Source organism: Bos indicus x Bos taurus, chromosome 17 (assembly GCF_003369695.1).
Source record: "Bos indicus x Bos taurus breed Angus x Brahman F1 hybrid chromosome 17, Bos_hybrid_MaternalHap_v2.0, whole genome shotgun sequence".
NCBI lineage: Eukaryota > Metazoa > Chordata > Mammalia > Artiodactyla > Bovidae > Bos > Bos indicus x Bos taurus.
This window is the reverse complement of record NC_040092.1, coordinates 38,069,775-38,090,325: the sequence shown is the minus strand read 5'-3', so window position 1 is coordinate 38,090,325 and position 20,551 is coordinate 38,069,775. Positions and strand designations below refer to the sequence as shown.

At 36.7% G+C, this 20,551-nt stretch overlaps 1 protein-coding gene and 1 non-coding gene across 6 annotated transcripts in view; both read right to left on the bottom strand.

The window, feature by feature from the left end:
* SPATA5 (spermatogenesis associated 5) overlaps nucleotides 1-20,551 on the bottom strand; it is a 322,015-nt gene that overhangs the window by 266,483 nt on the left and 34,981 nt on the right. For all 5 annotated transcript variants that reach the window (XM_027567289.1, XM_027567288.1, XM_027567290.1 and 2 more), the window contains exon 10: nucleotides 17,054-17,208. In XM_027567289.1, the coding sequence (XP_027423090.1) occupies nucleotides 17,054-17,208 (155 nt within the window). The remainder of the gene's footprint in view (nucleotides 1-17,053; nucleotides 17,209-20,551) is intronic.
* On the bottom strand, nucleotides 5,813-5,941 carry LOC113875169. Its single transcript, XR_003506180.1, has one exon. It is a non-coding gene; the product is annotated as a small nucleolar RNA SNORA11 (small nucleolar RNA).

Here is a 20,551-nt window from a genome sequence, read left to right as displayed (position 1 = left end):
ACGTGTAATGCAGGAGACCTGGGTTTGATCCCTGAGTTGGAAAGATCCTCTGGAGAAGAGAAAGGCTACCCACTCCAGTATTCTGGCCTAGAGAATTCCATGGACTGTATGGTCCATGGAGTCACAGAGTCAGACAGGACTGAGTAAAGCAACTATACCCCAATAAAAAAATTTAAATAAATAAACAAACAAATGAATGTTCTTTTGAGGTTTCTTAAAAGACAAGTCTAAGTTCCAGTTCCACTATAGTACCATAAACCATATATAGCCTCTGTCTGTCTCCCAACCCCACTGATTAAAAATACGAATTTCAGACAAAATACAAAACCCAACTACATGAGGACTCTGAAAAGTAGAAGGCGAGTGGAGCATAAGGCAAATAAAAATACGGAGAAAGACCTTGCACAGGGTGGTGGAAAGGGCTGAGCATGCAGTGTTTTTCTCCTTCTCTTTTCTCTCTTAACTCAGCTTTTCCCCTTTTCCTGCTTCCATTTTGCATAAGGTTGCTAGGTTGAAATACCTAACAGTTTCACAGGAAAGAACTGCTAAAAAATAGTAGATGAGAAAGAATATAAGGAACTGTACACCAGAACTTTGCTAATAATTGCAAACTGCTACTAATCTGAGTGATTTTGTTGTTGAGTAAATCACATTTGAGAATCTCATTGAAACATAAAAGTTATGGGAGCCAGATGGTTCTCTAATTCTAATTAATAAAGGAAAACATTAAGGTAAAGAAGAAAGGAACTATGCCAGTAAATAAAAAGATATTCCAAAAACCATGGCAATAAGGATCAACTTTAAGGCAAACACTGTAACCAAATTTCAAACTATAGATTTCTTGATCAGTTAAGTGGTTATATTAAAACTTGAGTTCAATTTCTAAAACGTCATTTACATTACAATCACACTTTAATGAGTCTACTGTGAGCTGTGCTCAGAGAGCTGGCTATACTGAAGTCAAACTTACAAATACAATAAGTATGTAAATAAGTCCCCCTTAGATCAAAACTTTATGCCCTAGTTCAACTTAAAAATGGTTAACCATTTCCAAAATGAGCTTTTAAAAAACAACTTACTTTTGTCTGAAAAACAATGAAAAGTCTCACCAAAAAAAAAAAAATGGAAACTTAACAAGAAAAAAAAATCCAATTGCAGCAATATTCTTTTTTAAAAAAATGAAACTCACATCATGAAAATGACAAAGTTTCATTTAGAAAATTCTTCATGTCTCATTAAAATATTTTGTTTTTCCTAATTCACCAAATTCCTTGAATAATTTAACTGCATTCAGCAAAAAATTCTTTGATTATTTAAGGAAACTTACTAACCTCTGTCATTCTTACTATGGCATAGCACAATAGGGAAAAGATAAAAGAATATGGATAAAATACATGAAACATACAGGAACAGTAGGAAAAGACTGGGACTTCTACTGATTGGGCCCCTAGCCCTGGGACCAAAGAAGCACATGTACACAAGTTTCTCAAGTGAATTTTAAATCAGCCACATGTAATATATGACCAAATGCCCCCAAACTAAAAGAAATCATATAAAAGGCCCAGAAAAGTTTCAAATAGCAAAGATTTTTTTTAAAGTTTTATTGAGATTCTTCTTCTTTGGGCATCTGTGATATGAGTGAATAATAACCAAACAGAAGGGTTCTTTTGTTATGTATGTATCTATCACTAGGACCTTCCTAACACAGTGTCTGTACAGTATAGATGCTCAATGTTTGGTATGGGAATAAATAAATGAGCAGATGTACATTTCATTTGTGCTATATTAAAAAAAAAAGTGGCAGAGGAGTAGAAATGACAGGGAAATAGACTGTAGGAGGTGAGATGGGAAAAATAGAAATTTAGGGAGTTAGGAATTAACCAACACATGTGGTCAGAAGTAGTCAAAAATGTTGCCAACATGTAAAAGTGTTGGGCCATACATATGTTTTGCAAGACATTTTCTAGCCCAGATCTGTCCAAATTTATGATCTTTTGGGTCATAAATTCAGACCATTTCTTCTGATCTCTTTTGATGGTTGCCTGATAATAAAAATGTTTGCATACATGTAGAGAAAAATCTTCTCCTGCCAAGACTGGCTAAAGGGATGCTCCAGTTCAGTTCAGTTCAGTTTCTCAGTTGTGTCCAACCCTTTGCGACCCCATGAACTGCAGCACACCAGGCCTCCCTGTCCATCACAAACTCCCAGAGTTTACCATGTCCATTGAGTCGGTGATGCCATCTAACCATCTTATCCTCGTCAGCCCCTTCTCCTCCTGTCCTCAATATTTCCTACCATCAGAGTCTTTTAAAATGAGTCAGCTCTTCGCATCAGGTTGCCAAAGTATTGGAGTTTCAGCTTCAACATCAGTCGTTCCAATGAACACTCAGGACTGATCTTTAGGGTGGACTGGTTGGATCTCCTTGCAGTCCAAGGGACTCTCAAGTCTTCTCCAACACCACAGATCAAAAGCATCAATTCTTCGGCACTCAGCTTTCTTTATAGTCCAACTCTCACACCCATACATGACTACTGGAAAAACCACAGCCTTGACTAGACGGACCTTTGTTGGCAAAGTAATGTCTCTGCTTTTGAATATGCTATCTAGGTTGGTCATAACTTTCCCTCCAAAAAAGATGTCCTTTTCATTATAGGGGACTGGAATGCAAAAGTAGGAAGTCAAGAAACACCTGGAGTAACAGGCAAATTTGGCCTTGGAATACGGAATGAAGCAGGGCAAAGACTAATAGAGTTTTGCCAAGAAAATGCACTGGTCATAACAAACACCCTCTTCCAACAACACAAGAGAAGACTCCATACATGGACATCACCAGATGGTCAACACCGAAATCAGACTGATTATATTCTTTGCAGCCAAAGATGGAGAAGCTCTATACAGTCAGCAAAAACAAGCCCGGGAGTTGACTGTGGCTCAGACCATAAACTCCTTATTGCCAAATTCAGACTTAAATTGAAGAAAGTAGGGAAAACCACTAGACCATTCAGGTATGACCTAAATCAAATCCTTATGATTATACAGTGGAAGTAAGAAATAGATTTAAGGGCCTAGATCTGATAGATAGAGTGCCTGATGAACTACGGAATGAGGTTCGTGACATTGTACAGGAGACAGGGATCAAGACCATTCCCATAGAAAAAAATGCAAAAAAGCAAAATGGCTGTCTGGGAAGGCCTTACAAATAGCTGGTCCTATTACTTCATGGCAAATAGATGGGGAAACAGTGAGAGACTTTATTTTGGGGGGCTCCAAAATCACTGCAGATGGTGACTGCCACAATGAAATTAAATGACGCTCGCTTCTTAGAAGAAAAGCTATGACCAACCTAGACAGCATATTAAAAAGCAGAGACATTACTTTGCCAACAAAAGTCCGTCCAGTCAAAGCCATGGTTTTTCCAGTAGTCATATATGGATGTGAGAGTTGGACTATAAAGAAAGCTGAGTGCTGAAGAATTGACGCTTTTGAACTGTGGTTTTGGAAAAGACTCTTCAGAGTCCCTTGAAGACAAGGAGATCCAACCAGTCAATCCTAAAGGAAATCAGTCCTGAATATTCACTGGAAGGACTGATGCTGAAGCTGAAACTCCAATCCTTTGGCCACCTGTTGCGAAGAACTGACTCATTTAAAAAGACCCTGATGCTGGCAAAGAGCGAAGGCAGGAGGAGAAGGGGACGACAGAGCATGAGATGGTTGGATGGCATCACTGATTCAACGGACATGAGTTTAAGTAAACTCCAGGAGTTGGTGATAGACAGGGGTAGGCCTGGCATGCTGCAGTCCATGAGGTTGCAAAGAGTCAGACTTGGCTGAGCGACTGAACTGAACTCAAAGTAAAATATATGACAATAGCACAAAGGCCAGGAGGGGAGCAATACAAGTAGACTGTTTAAAGATTCTTGCATGTGATACATTTTCACTTAAAAGTAGACCATATTAAGTTAAAGATGTTTCAAGGGAAATAAAAAATATTTTAAACTAATGGAAATGAAAGTACAACACATCAAATATGAGGGATGCAGCTAAAACAATGCCTAATGATCATTTACAGCATTGAACACTGACCTAGAAGAGACAGAAGTTCATTAACCACAGCTCCCACCTCACACTAAAGGAAGAAGAGCAAATTAAGCCTAATGCAGATGGAAAAGAAAATAATGAGTACAGAAATAATGAAATCAAAATCGGAAAAATAAAATAAAAAGCTGGTAACTGGGAAAAAAATTCAATAAAATCACTAGACCCCCAGGCAGACTGATTGTGATAAAAAAAAGAAGACATAAATTACCAGTATCAGAAATGAAAGACAAAATATCACTACTGATCCCACAGACAGTTAAGAGATAATAAGGAAGACGATAAACAACTATATGTCCCTAAATCAGAAAATTAAGGCAAAATCAACCAATTTTTTAAAAGATACAAACTATCAAAACTCACTCAAGATAAAAAACAGATAACCTGAATAATCTTAGGTTTACTAAAAAATTAAATAAAACCTAATCCCTCCAAATAAAGAAAATAATAGGACCAAATGGTTTCAATAGAGACCATTCAAGGGAGAAACAATACGAATTCTACATAATTTCTTCCAACATATAAGTGAGTAGAGAACATTTCCAACTCACTATAATACCAGCATTATCCTAATACCAAAACCAGACAAAAACATTATAAGAAAATTACACACCAACATCTCCCATGAAGATATTCTCAACAAAAATTCTCAACAAAATGTTAGCAAATAGAATCCAGTAATATATAAAAAGGATACTATATCACAGCAGAGTGGAGTTCATCCAGGAATAAAAGAACAATTCAATGTGAAAAAAAACCTCAATGTAATCTGTTGTATTGACAGACTAAGAAAAACCATATGAGCTTTTCAATAGAAGCAGAGAAAGCATTCACGAGTATTCAACATCCATTCATGATTTAAAAAAAAAAAAAACCTCTCAGCAAACTAGAAATAGAAAGGAACTTAGTAAAGGACTCTTTAAAAGAAAAAAAAAGAAAAAACAAGTCCAACATCATACTTAATAGTGAGGGAGGAAACAAAGAGTCACTCTCTAATGGGTACAGAGCTTCTGTGCAGGAAGAGGAAGAGTTCTAAAGACGAATGGTGGTGATGGATGCACAGCAATGGGAATATGCCTAATGCCACAAATTACACACTTTAGACTGGTGAAAATGGTAAAATTCATATTTTGCACATTTTACCACAGTTTAAAAGAAACCACAACAAATCTTTTTCCACATATGGTTATAACTCCAAGCTACAGTTAGAATTTCTATAGTCCTATGGGTTACATGTCGGAGAAGGCAATGGTACCCCACTCCAGTACTCTTGCCTGGAATATCCCATGGACAGAGGAGCCTGGTGGGCTATAGTCCATGGGGTCGCAAAGAGTCGGACAACTGAAGGAATTTAGCACACACACATAATGACATGTATCCATCGTTATAAAGCCATTCAAAGTATTTTCACTGCTCATAAAAACTTCTGTACCGTGTATATTCATCTCTCCACAAACTCCTGACAACCACTGATCTTTTTACTGTCTCCACAGTTTTGCCTTTTCCAGAATGGCATATAGTTGGAATCTCTTTTTCTTTCTTTATTTCTCCTTGAAAAGAGAGGTTCAAAGACTTTATAAGATTAATCATGGCCCACCCACGTGTGGACTGGACAAGCTCTAGGTAGCAAGCTTCCCCACTAAATACTTTTTCTTCCAATGTTGAGCCCTGTCTCACTGGTCCTGTCCCGAAGCCACATGGAGGTGCAGGGGGACATGTGTTGGGTACTTGTTCATGGAAAGGCCACACATTTTGTGTCTCCTGTCACAATGAACCCAGATTCCTGTTGGGTGTGTTGTAAACAGTGAGCCATTTCTTCAGGCCCCCTGCTCTGAGCACACCACGCTAACTGTACCCTTTAAATAAGCGAATGATTCATACATGAAGTATATCTCAATAAAGCTGTTACCAAATATATTTACATGTATTTTTATACAAAAAGGCAAAATAAGTATTTCTGAAAAATAAGAAACACTATGAGCCAAAACGCTTCACAAAATATTCAGTTATTCAATAAAATTTAGTTGGTACTATTTGCCAAACAGAGGGGATATAAAGATGAATAAGACAAAAGAACCACAGGCATATATGTGTAAGATTTGCATGTGTATATTAGGAATCAAATTACAAGATCTTTAGTAACAGAAGTCAGAAATTTTTCAGGTAAGGGACAATGTGCAAAAATACAAAATGGTTGAATAGAACAATGTAAGATGAAAGTAAAGAAGGCACAAGTCAGGTTACGAATAAGCTAAAGAGCTTAAGACTTCATTTTAGAGATTATCAATAAGTCGTTATGCTAATGGCTTTTAAGACAGTTGGGACCGATGAACTAAAAGGGCAAGATCAGATGAATGTGTAATTGCTCCATATCTGTACAAGGTGAAATGAAAAAGTGGTACCACAAAAGAACCACATTAACCCTACCAATGATTTCCTTTACAGTAAATGAAAAACTGTTTTTAGCAAACACTCATCAAGTATTTGGTCTTCCCTGGGGGCTCAGCTGGTAAAGAATCCACATGCAATAAGGGAGACCTGGGTTTGATCCCTGGATTGGGAAGATCCCCGGTTCAATTCCTGGGATGGGAAGATTCACTGGAGAAGGGATAGGCTACCCACTCCAGTATTCTTGGGCTTCCCTGGTGGCTCAGCTGGTAAAGAATCAGTTCACAGTGCAGGAGACCTGGGTTTGATCCCTGGGTTGGGAAGATCCTCTGGAGAAGAGAAAGGCCACCCACTCCAATATTCTGGCCTGGAGAATTTCAGGGACTATATATGTATCATGGAAAAGGCAATGGCACCCCACTCCAGTACACTTGCCTGGAAAATCCCATGGATGGAGGAGCCTGGTAGGCTGCAGTCCATGGGGTCGCTAAGAGTCGGGCACGACTGAGAGACTTCACTTTCACTTTTGACTTTCATGTATTGGAGAAGGAAATGGCAACCCACTCCAGCATTCTTGTCTGGAGAATCCCAGGGACAGAGGAGCCTGGTGGGCTGCCATCTATGGGGTTACACAGAGTCAGACACGACTGAAGCGACTTGGCAGCAGCAGCAATATATACATACATATAGTCCATGGGGTTGCAAAGTCTGACACGACAGTGACTCTCACTTCACCTCACCTGGAGGAGGGATGGCAACCCACTCCAGAATTATTGCTTGGAGAATTGCTATAGACAGAGGAGCTTGGTGGGCTACAGTTTATGGGGTTGCAAAGAGGCGGCCACAACTGAGTGACTAAGCACAACACATCAAGTATTTATAGGCATTCTTCAGAGATAACGTTGGTTTGGTTCAAGACCACCTCAATAAAGTGAATATAGCAATAGAGTGAGTTACACAGATCTTTTTGTTTCCCAGTGCATATGAAAGTTATGTGTACACTATACTGTAGTCCACTGAGAGTGCAATGGTATTATGCCTTAAAAAATGTACATACCTTAACTACAAAATACTTTATTGCTAAAAAAGGTTAATCATCATCTGAGCACTCCATGAGTCAAAATCTTTTACTGTTGGGAGAGTCCTGCCTTGATGCTGATGACTGCTGACTGACCAGGGTGGTGGTTGCTGAAGGCTGGGGTTGCTATGGCAATTTCTTAAGACAACAGTGAAGTGTGTCACATCAATCAACTCTTCCTTTCATAAACAAATTCTCTGTAGTATGCAATGTTTGTTTACATTTTTAACTACAGTAGAATTTCAAAACTGAAGTCCATCTTCTCAAACCCTGCCACTGCTTTATCAACTAAGTTTAGGTAATGTTCTAAATTCTTTGTTGTCATTTCAACAATCTTCAGAGCATCTTCACTAGGGGTCAATTCCATCTTAAGGAACCATTTTTTTTTTGCTCATCCAGAAGAAGCAATTCCTCATTCATTCAAGTTTTATCATGAGATTGCAGCAATTCAGTCACATCTTAAGGCTCCATTTCGAATTCCAGTTTTCTTGCTATTTCTGCCATATCTGCAGTTACTTCCTCCACTGAAGTCTTGAAAAGCTCAAAGTCATCCACAAGGGTTGGAATCAACTTCTTCCAAACTCCTGTGGTATTTTGATGATGGGAATGGTGGTATTTTGACCTCTTTCTGTGAATCATGAATGTTTTTAATGGCATACCCACATCTAGAATGGTGAATCCTTTTTACACGATTTTCAATTAACTTTGCCCAGATTCATCAAAGGGATCACTATCTATAAAAACTATACCCTTACAAAATGAATTTCTTAAATAATAACACTTGAAAGTCAAAATAACACCTTGAATCATGGGTTGCAGAATGGATGCTGTTAGCAGGCATGGAAACAACATAGATCTTGTTGTTTATCTCCATCACACCTCTTGGATGAACAGGTGCATTGTCAATGAGCAGTAACATTTTGAAAGGAAATTTTTTTTTTTCCTGAGTTTTAGTTCTCAATAGTGGGCTTGAAATATTCAGAAATCCATGTTGCAAACAGATGTATTGTCATCCGGGCTTTGTTGTTCATTTATAGAGCACAGGCAGAGTAGATTTAGCATCATTGTTAAAGGTCCTAGGATTTTTAGAATAGTAAATGAGCACTGGCTTCAACTTAAAGTCACTAGCTGCATTAGCCAATAACAAGAGAGTCAGCCTGTTCTTTAAAACCAGGCACTGACATTTCCTCTCCAGCTATTAGAGTCTTAGATGACATCTTCTTCCAATATAAGGCTGTTTTGTCTACAAAGAAAAACCTGTTTCATTGTTTAGGTAGCCACCTTCATTAAATTTTCTTAGCGAGATCTTTTGGATAACTTGTTGCATCGTCTACATCAGCATTTGCTGTTTCATCTTATACTTTTATGTTATTGAGATGGTTTCTTCCCTTAAACATCATGAATCAACTGCTAGCTTCAAACTTTTCTTCTGCAGCATCCTCACCTATCCCACCCTTAACAGAACTGAAGAGAATTAGGGCCTTGCTCTGGATTAAGCTTTGGCTTAAGGGAATCCTGTAGCTGATTTGTCTATCCAGATCACGCAAACTTTCTGTATCATTCACGTGTTCCCTGGAGTAGCACTTAACCCCCACCTCAAGAACTTTTCCTTTGCATTCACAACTTGGCTAACTGTCTAGCACAAGAGCTTTAGCTTTAAAAACAAAATTATTTTTAATTGGAGGATAATTGCTTTACAGTGTTCTGTTGGTTTCTGCCATACATGTACACAAATCAGCCATAGGTATACATGTCCCCTACCTCATGAACCTCCTTCCCACCTCCCATGCCATCCCACCCCGTAGGTTGTCACAGAGCACTGGGTTGAGCTCCCTGCATCATACAGCAAATAGGCCCTAGCTTTTTTAGGGGCTTATCTTGGGTTTTGACATGCCTTCCTCACTAAACTTAATCATTTCTAGCTTTTGACTGAAAGTGAGAGATGTGACTCTTCCTTTCACTTGAACACTCAGAGGCCACTGTAGGTTATTCATTGACATAAATTTAATACTGTTGTGTCTCAGAATAAAGAAGCCAAAGGAGGGGAAGCAAGACAGGGGAACGGCTAGTCCATTAAAGTAGTCAGAACACACACAACAATTAAGTTCATCATCAGCTAAGTTCATCATCTTATATGGGGGCATTTTGTGAACCCTAAAATAATTATTTGATACAATAGTAGCATCAAATGTCATTGATCAAAGCTCACCCTAAAAATAATGATGAAAAAGTCTGAAATGCAGCAATAAGTACCAAAATGTAATACTGACATAAAGTAAGACAAAATGCTGTTAGAAAAATGGCTCCAGTAGACTTGCTGGTCATGCCACAAACCTTCAATTTGAAAAAATACAGTATCCGTGAATTGCAATAAAGTGAAACACAACAAAATGAGCTGTGCTTATTATACTGAGTACTGATCAACTATATATACAAGTGTGGCATATCCTTCTAGGACAACCTCAACATTATTTATAAGACACCTATCAGAAATTGCAAATTAAGAGTTCTCTACAAACTGAACAGAAAAATGTTCAACTTCATCAATGTTAACTGGGATCAGAGCTGAGAATGGAAATTATTGATCCTTCCACTCATTTCTTCCCCTATAGAACCCTGAGAAAAGTACAGTAGAAAAAGAAAAGTGGAATGAAAGAGCTGAACTTCTACAATAGCTAATAATGTTAAAGCTATAATTGTGATTTTGGCACAGAGTATTTCTAGTTAAAAGTAATCGACTCTCTTAAATGTGTTTTCCCATTCAATTGTTATTACTTAAAACTATAAAAATGCACAAGAGAAGTTGGCAGGGAAGACTAGGATCTTGGAAGTGATAGAAGACCGTCTTCTGTCTAGACAACAAGAAGCAAAATCAAAAGAAACCAAATTCCAAAGCCCTGCCAAGAACCAATATGGAGTTAATACAGTGTCCACAGGTTGTACTATCTATTCCAAAATAAAGCAATGTGCAAAGCATCATAGAAACCCTCAATCCTTTGTGTTTGTAAGAAATAAAAAATACAGAATAAAGTACTGTTTTAAAAAGCAGAAAATCAAATTCCTTCTAATTATCCTGAGGATACAAGAAGAATGAAATGTAAATATGGTCAATTAAACTATTTAATTCAATCTCTGCAACAGAAGAATAATGCTCATGAGCTCATCCTAGGAAATCAATTCACATTCTGATGTTCTAGTCTCATCTTGAAAAAAGCACCAAATGAAAAATACAGCAGCAACATTTGAATATGTAATTAGTAAACAACCTTTTGATTATTCATATAATAAAGAAGTCTGCTAGTTTTTAAAACATGGATAACTGTGAAAGTCGCTCAGTTGTGTCCGACTCTTTGTGACTCCATGGACTAAATAGTCTATGGAATTCTCCAGGCCAGAAAACTAGAGTGGGTAGCCTTTCCCTTCTCCAGGGGATCTTCCCAACCTAGGTCTCCCAAGTTGCAGGTGGGTTCTTTACCAGCTGAGCCACCAGGGAAGCCCAAGAATACCAGAGTGGGTAGCCTATCCTTTCTCCAGGAGGATCTTCCCAACCCAGGAATTGAACCAGGGTCTCCTGCATTGCAGCCAGATTCTTTACCAACTGAGCTATCAGGGAAGCCCGTAACTGAGGAATGTTTATTTAATGACATTTGGCAGACACTCAAGTTGACCACCAACTATCTCTATATTTAACCTGGATTAAAGACTGCAAATGGGTTTGGGGCTATACAGTTAGTATCGATGCTCTGTTGCAGTTCACTTTACAAAAGTGGGTTCACACGAGAGTAGAGTCCTATTTTTAACTGGCTTTTGGCTTATTCTAAACCAAAGGCCCAAATTCTGAAAGCTGCAATCCAAAGGTAATATCAGAAGCATACAGATAGATTATTTATAAATAAGGGATAACCTAAACTACATAAGATAAAACAGGGGGAAGGGGAGGGTGTTAAGATACACATATGAATTACATAAACGATAGAACTAACCTGCATATATTTCATTAAGAATATCACTTATCAGTGATGACTGCTATGATGTATATGCAATGACTTACTAAAACAATAATGTATTAATATAAATACTCTTTAAAAGCACTATTTTGTTTACCTTAATAAAGTTAAGAATTTTTAGTGATAGATCAAGAAAGCAACATGCTCTGCATTAAATATAAAGGATTACTATATATCCTTCCAGAGTGGACAGGCTTAGCACTATTATAGGCATCTGTATTCCAAAAGTGTTACACTCACTAACAATATGGCTATAATTCACTAAAGAAATCAGCTGCTTTATAAAACACGAAAAATATGAAGAATGCTACATGAGGCATTCTCATGGCCTATATTATACCTTGGTACAGAAGAAGGATTAGATACTCTTTTGCAAACATTCTTCAAATATCTGAAATTGACCATGTAATATTTTTTTCATGAAAATTATAATTATTCACTCATTTATTCAACAAATACTGATTGGACATCTATTATGTGCTAGTCCGATGCTAAATATTAATACTAAGGATAAAAGTAAAAAGTAAGACCCTCTGCTTTTATGGAACTTAAAATCCATTAAAAAACCATCCACGTATACCCTGTATCTAAAACTTTAACGGTTTTATAGGAAGGAGAAGATATACAACTAACAGACATTTTTCACTCTCTTTTAAAATCTCTATTCATCTAAAACTTAACCAGTATTATTCCTTGCAAAAGAACTTTTCAGTCAAAAAACAGACTAGTGGAAAGTAAAAAAAGAAAAGAACTAAAGTGAAAATGAGATTTTCCTTAAGCGCTTCATAATTTTACATATGTAGTACATAATTAAAAATCAGAACATTCTGGGGAAAAAAGAACTTAATGATATTCATCACACACTTTAAAAATCACATATTTAAGTCTGGTAATTCCACTTCTGGGAATCAAAAATGGACAAATATGCTTATAAGAGGGAAAAAAAAAAAAAAAACAGAAAAAACCCTTAACATTTGAGAATGAAAGAAAAATAAAACAATTACAGTTTATCAACATAATAGTTTATTAAGCTGTCAACAAAAAAGATGTTTGTAGAGAACTTTAGAGTAAAATGTTTATCATATAACTTTAGGTGAAAAAAGCAGAATATAAATATTATATTTTATATTAACTATGTTAGAGGGCTTCTTCCCTGGTGGCTCAGATGGTAAAGAATCTATGCACAGAAAAGTACCTATAAATTTCTAAAAAATCTATTGGAACTATAATACAATATTAACAGTTATCTCTGTGTGAAAAACTGAAATCTCACAATGGATATTAGCAATATTCAAAGATTCTAAGAATCCCTACAGTAAAGAAGTATACTTGACATTTATCATCAATTAAATGTAAAATACATTTGACTTTTAATACATCAATCGCTATAGTCACCAACTCAGAATATCCAAAAAAAGGAAACATTAAAGTAAGTGGCTAACACTTGTGCTCTCCTGAAATTAATAATGCATTATAACTGGCAACATTCCCACCTTAAGACATTTCTTTCAAACTTTAGCAAATGTGATTTAGAAGGTTTAATTTCACACACTAAAATCTTTTCTCAAAAGATGCTGAATGCTCAATTTACTATTTAAAAAAAGTTTGCAGTTAATGAGCTACTTAAAACAGGTTCTGCAGAAATAACTTGTAGATATTTTTGTTGGTGTAATAGAAATCAGAAGAGTGAAGTTTAGGAATCCAGTTATAGAAATGTTGACTTCTCAGGAAAACTTCACAATCTCAAGTGAGCATGAAAAGCAATGTAACAAAGTACTCTGACCAAGGCTAATCACCCTGGAGCCCAGGAGTAACACGAGTCCACCACTGCCCGAGGCCAAATAATAACATGCCAAATGGAAAATGGCCAAGTCCATGGACTGTAAATACTGTATCAAAAGAGAATAAAGGGAAAAAATCTTACATTAGAGCAATTAAAAATGCAGTTGTAGTACTGGTTCCTGTGATGAATAAATCAGTTCAGCAATTCTAAGAGTGGACAGCCACTGTTTAAACATTCTCCACTGGCAGTAACTAAATTTAAAAGCCTACTACATGTTTCTTTAGTTTCTAAACTTTTTTAATCACTAAAATGTCTTGGGATGGTATAGTTGGTTATAACCCTATCTCCTGAAATTTTCACATGTGGCATTTGATGATTAGGCATCTACCTGACATATTATGCAATGGTAACCAATAAAATATAAATACTGCAAACAAAAGCCTTCATATCAATCAATGTCCCCAAACTTTAGACCATAAGTTCCAAAGAAATGAAATGCTTCTACTAACTCAACATCAATTATTCTTATTCTATAACTCAAATTATTCATACTCAATTAGTATGTTCTATGGAGCTTCTGAAAAAAACCCCGAAGTTGAGCTTTCAGTAATAAATCTGAAAATGTTTCAAAAAGAATTCACAATCACATTAGGCAGCCTAAACTATTAGCTGATGCAAACGTAATTGCGGTTTCAGACCATGAATATTAAAATCATTTATAACTAGGCTCAAACACATCTCCATTAATCAAAATAGGAACCATTACCATCAACACATTTTTGCCAATGAGAAATATATTGTTTGTTTATTTCTGTAGTGTAAAACTCCATGCTTTGAGATTCAGTGAACTCCTGGAAAACATTTCCCCTGCAAAAAGTTGCAGAGATGCTTGAAGTCAGTTGGCGAGAGAGCAGGTGAATATATGGTGGAGTAGGCAAAACTTTGTAGGACAATTCATTCAACTTTTGAAGCATTGGTTCTCTGACATGCAGTCAGGTGTTGTAGTGGAGAAGAACTGCACCCTTTCTGTTGACCAATGCTGGCTACAGGCGTTGCAGCTTTTGGCGTATATCATCCATTTGGTGAGAATACTTCTCAAGTGTAATGGTTTCACTAGGGTTCAGAAAGCTGTAGTCAATCAAACGGGCAGCAGAGCACCAAACAGTGACCATGACTGTGCAAGTTTGGCTTTGGAGCTTCTTCTTGGTCCAACCACTGAGCTGGTCATTGCTGGCTGTCATATAAAATCTACTTTTCATTGCACGTCACAATCCAATTGAGAAATGGTTCATTGTTGTTGCTGCATAGAATAAAAGTAGACGACACTTCAAAACAACAATCTCTTTGACTTTCAGTCAACTCATGAGGCAACCACTTATCGAACTTTTTCACCTTTCCAATTTGCTTGAAATGCCAAACAACTGTAGAATGGACAATGTTGAGTTCTTTGGCAACTTCCTACATAGCTGTAAGAGGATCAGCTTTAATGGTGGTTCTCACTTGGTCATTGTCATTCCTGATGGCTGACCACTATGCTCCTCATTTTCAAGGCTCTTGTCTCCTTTGCAAATTTTCTTGAACCACTGCTGCACTGTACGTTCATTACCAATTCCTGGGCCAAATGCGCTGCTGATGGTTCGAGTTGCTTCTGCTATTTTACGACCCATATTGAGCTCGAATAAGAGAATTGCGGGAATTTGCTTTCTGTCTAACATCATTTCCATAGTCTAAAATAAATATGAATAAACAGCAAGTAGTAACTCATTAGCAAAAAAAATAAAGCAAGAAATGTGCATTAAAATGATGTATAACATAACCACATTTAAAGAATGTATTCCAACATCAAACAGCAAAGTTCACCAATACAAAAACCGCAATTACTTTCGCATCAACCTGATAGCAGCTAGTCTGTGGGAATGTTCTTATCTCCAAGGAATGTTTCCCAGCCTGAATATAAAACATGTGTGTTCTATAAAAATCTAACAAGTTCCTGCTTCTCTTAGCCTTTGCTAACTACCATAAAATTTAGTGGCTCAAAACATTAATTATTTTTGACAATTCTGAGTGTTAACTGAGTGGTTTCTTCTGGTTGGGGCAAACTTCCATCGGGGTACAATAGTCTAGCAATGGCATCACATGTCTGATAACTGGGGATGACTAAAATGAGGGGATCTCGGCTGGAATGAGGATATTTCATCTTTTCTCCACAGAGTCTCTCATCCTCCAGGAAATTACTACAGATTTAAGAAAGTTAATGCAAGGTCAAAGATCAGCAAGTGAAGACAAGCCCTATGCACTTCCAAGCCTGCTTGTATTATGGCTGCTAATAGTCTACTGGCCAAAGCAAATTACACTACCAAGTGCAGATACAAGGACAGAAAACTTGACTCCCTAGTCTTCACAGCAGAAACTTCAGGGTGCAATATAAATGGGCAAACACAGTGATGGGAAGTGCGGTCATTTTTTGCAATCTACATTGTAAAATGCAGAAAGTCTCTGCTCCACATGGTCCATGGTGAAATAAGTTTAAATCATAGCCTGCTTTTGATACTTCAAACTAAATACACATTAACATATTATAGTACAGAAGACACTGCCAATGCTTGTTTCAGTATTTTCTTAAAATATTAGTACATTCAAAGAAAACTATAAGGCCATTTCCCCCTCAAATATCAGGCCCACATGTGTCATGAATAACATAACAGGTGGTTCATGCAATAAGAGGTAACTTCTATTGCCCTTATGGTGATGTGACTGAAAGTTTGCAGAAATGGTCAATGCTGAAGCATATGTAAAGAAATCCAAGGAAATATCAAGCATCATTAGTAGAAAGTATCATAATTAGAAGACATTTTTGTTGTTCTAAAATTAGCCTAGTTGACATTTTCTTATAAAAGTAAACATGGAATTAGTATACAACCCAGTAACTGTACTGTTGGGGATTTGTTCCAGAAAAATGAAAACTTATATTTATACAATACCTGCAGAAAAATGTTCACAGCAGCTTTATTCATCTAGCCCCAAACTGGAAACAACCCAGATATACTTCAACTGGTGAATGGTTAAACAAAGTACTGTACACATCTATCATGGAACAATACTCAGCACAAAAAAGGAACAAACTATTGATATATAACAACTTGAATGAATCTACAGGGAATTATACTAAGTGAAAAAAACTGATCCCAAGCAGCTGCACACTGTATAATTCCATTTATATAAGATTTGTGAAATGACAGAATTTTAGAAATGGATGCAGGAACAAGGTGGGTATGATTATGAAAGGCAAAGCAAGGGATCCTTGTGGTGGCAGAACTCCCCAGTATCTCGATTCTGGAGATAAACACACAAACCTTCACATGTAATAAATCTGCACAGAACTAAACACACACATATACATAAATGAGTAGAAGAAACACTGAGCAAATCTGAAAAAGATCGATGATTCTGTTAATATCCTGCTTAGGATACTGTACTATAGTTTGCAAGATGCTACCACTGAGGCAAACTGGGTAAAGGCTACACAGGAGTTCACTGAAGTATTTTTTAGAACTGTAATGAATCTACAATTATCTCCATAAAAATTTTGATTAAAAAATTTTTTTAAAGGTTAGCTTAGGAAGGTAGTTCCCCTGGGGTCTTAGTTTCTTTCACAGTTTAATTCAAACAGTGTGGCTAGCATGAGAGTCAAATGACTTACATTTGGGACATCGACTGCTACCTCCCTCATGGCACTGGGTCTGATGTCATTCATCCCCTGCAAGAAATCTTTCAGAGTAATCTTCACCAATCCAGCCATCTTGCTGTCAGGGAGGTTAGGCTGTCTCCTCAAGACTCTCCGCAAGGCATGAAGACCTGCAAAGAGGAAAGTAACACGAGCTTTATCTTCTACCTCATAAATACATACTGAACCACTACCAACAGAAACAACAACAACAAAATCCAAACCTCATACATATTATAATATTTAAATTTTGTGTGCTTGCATATAGCGGTGGAAGGGTGGAGAGGGAGGTGGAATAACGTGCAGGGATGAAGGCAAAAATCTAACTGCTTAGTTTTGGCAGTGAAAATATGACAAACTGATCTTGATAGATGTTTTACATACGTGAAATAAAATTTACAAAACACCACCCATAAAAAAGAACATAAAGTGTGTCAAAATAATTTGTTTGGAGAATTTCTTTGAAAAGAGTAAAATATTAAAACAGTAATATACTTTTTGCCCTGCCCCTTTTGCTAGTACATACAAATCAGAGTTACAGGTCTTGTAAGGTATCGGCAGAACATCTTGAAGGAAATGTTCAGCTGGCAGTTGGAAATGTGGTTTTGGAATTCAAGGGAGAATCAAACTTGAGAGTTATATGTATATATATGAAAAATTATAGGAGGAGAAGAGACCTATAAAAGGGAAGCTAGAGAGGGATCAGGATGAAAGAATGGTGGCTGAAGTTTCAATCTTAGGAAAATTGATCATTTGAGCAGCACAGAAAGAAATGATGGTATAAGACGAGAGAGAGAATAGGCAGAGATAGAGAGACAGTAAAATGCCACAAAGCTAAAAAAATGATCAACTAAGTCAGAGTTAGAGAGACACAAAATAATTTTTAAAAGATCACCCTGACCTAAAAAGTTAAAGATATTACGTTGTTTTTGCTATTTGCTTGCAGTTAAAACACTGACAGAACTGAAAGCCCCAACTCATCCCCCCAAATCTAAGTTGCCAGATTTAAAGCCTTTTGATCTGTGATAAGAATCTCTAGTCTAGAGGGCAGCAAAGTCCCCCTGTGCTCTCTGCTTTAGGGTCTTTTGTAATGAAGTGCTATATTTATGTTCTAGTACAAATCAAGTTCCACTCTGAAGAATTTAAGTCTCAGAGACCTCTTGGAAATCCAGTCTGAATAACTGAACTTGCCCTGGGACACTAGCTAGCTCTATCATTTTTAATGTCTTCTGTCTAAAACGCTATGCCTCAGTGAATTTTGCCAAATTAAAATGATACCATAATAGTCATTTTACTTGCTTTAATTTATTTGAACTTTGAAACAGAAGCAATGGTGAAAGGAAGGCAAACATAAATCCCCTCCAACAAAAGTTTGGGTATCTTTCCTTTTTACTAAAGAAAAACAGTGAATACTAGGACACCACTCAGAAAACAGATACATAATAATCTTTCCCAAGGAAACTATCATTGTGAGTCTAATATTCATGGAGGTCTTTGAGATAATAACTAGAAAAAAAGCTACAAAAGAGGAAATCAAAGATATTATGTAAAAAGATCACTATTTTCTAGGGAAATTTTCTTAGGCCATTCTCTGAAATCTAAAGTCTATAAATCGCTTATTTAAGTCTATCTTATAAATGCCCATTTGGTTTTCTGCCTTCCAAAAACACTGAAAGGTAATTTATTTTTTTTTAATTAATTTATTTGGCTGCATCAGTCTTAGCTGCAGCACGCAGGATCTTTAGCATGTGGGATCTATTTCCCTGATCAGGGACTGAACTCAGGTCTCCTGCATTGGGAGTGCAGAGTCTTAGCCACTGGACCACAAGGGAAGTCCCTGAAAGATAATTCTTCTTTATGTCTCTCAAATTTCTACCTATCTTTCCAGCATTAACTGCCTCTCTTATAGACTATCTTTTCAAGGATGTTTGTACAGAGGAAGATAGAATGCCTCCCTCCAAAGCAAAGAGCAGATAAACTTACTGCCCATTACAAAAAATTCAGGTTCCCTAAGCTTAGGGTTCTACTCCTGTAATGCCACCTTATACAGACTCAGATGTCACCCAGTCTTCTTTGTGTCTCTCTGGGAAAAGTGAGTGAGGCTCTAGGAGCTGGTGCAAATTCTGCTGCTCTGGCTATTTCTGCTGCTATAAGTAACTGTCTATCCTTTGACTCTGACCCAGGAATACTGTGTCCTCTGCAAGAACTTATGATCCTAGTTAGCTTGCAAGTAGGATAAAATCTCAAACCCTTCACAGCTCGTGACATGAAAATATAAGTTTACTTTAAACTAGGCTGTTTCACTGCCCAACAAACCTTTTAGTTAAACAGTGTAATAGCATAATAAACTAAATAAGTAAAACTTCAGTAATAATGCACTGGTTGTAAGGCAGCTGTGTGACCTAACGAATGTAAGCAGTGCTAAAAAAAAAAAAAAAAAAAAATCTTATATGAATGGAAGTGATCAAAAGACCAAAAGAATTTAACACTTCATGTTTCAAATGGCTATCTGGTAATACTTGTCAACATTTCTAATTTAGATCAGACACCTTACTGATACTGATATACTAAAAACTGAAACAAAGGAAGTAGTCTAATAATGTTCCAAAATTTATGGCATGAAGCAAAAAGTTTGACAACAGAAGAAATCAAAATTTTAATTTGTGAAAGGGATTTGGAAAAGACAGGAAGTTTATGGGATTTTTAATTGAAATACAGTTGCTTTATAATATTGTGTTAATTTCTGCTGTACAGCAAAGTGATTCAGTTATGCATATATATGTTCTTTTATTAAATATTCTTTCCCACTATGATTTATCATAGGACACTGAACACAGTTCTCTGTGCCATACAGTAGGACCTTGCTGCTTATCTATTCCATATATAAAAGCCTACATGTGCTAACCCCAAGCCCTCACTCCTTTCCTCCCCTAACTCCCTCCTCTGTGGCAACCACCAATCTGCTCTCCATGTCCATGATTCTGTTTCTGTTTCATAGACAGGTTCACCTGTGTCACATTTTAGATTCTACACGTTAAGTGATATTATATAGAATCTGTCTTTCTCTTTCTGACTTAACTTAGTATAATAATCTCTGGTTGCATCCATGTCGCTGAAAATTGCACTCTTTCATTTTTTTGTATGGCTGAGTAGTATTCCACTCTACATATGTATCACATCTTCTTTATCCATTCATCTGTTGAAGGACGTTTAGGCTGTTTCCATGTCTTGGCAATTGTGAACAGTGCTGCTATGAACATAGTGGTACATGGGTATTGTTGAGTTATAGCTCTGTCTGGATATAGTTCAAGATTGCTGGATCATATGATAAAGCTATTTTTAGTTTTCTGAGAAATGTCTATACTGTTTTCCAGTGACTACACCAAATTACAAAGCAATATACGGTTTTTAAAAGCACACACAATATTATAATATAAATGTATACTTTTAAAACAACAAAACCTCTACAAATTC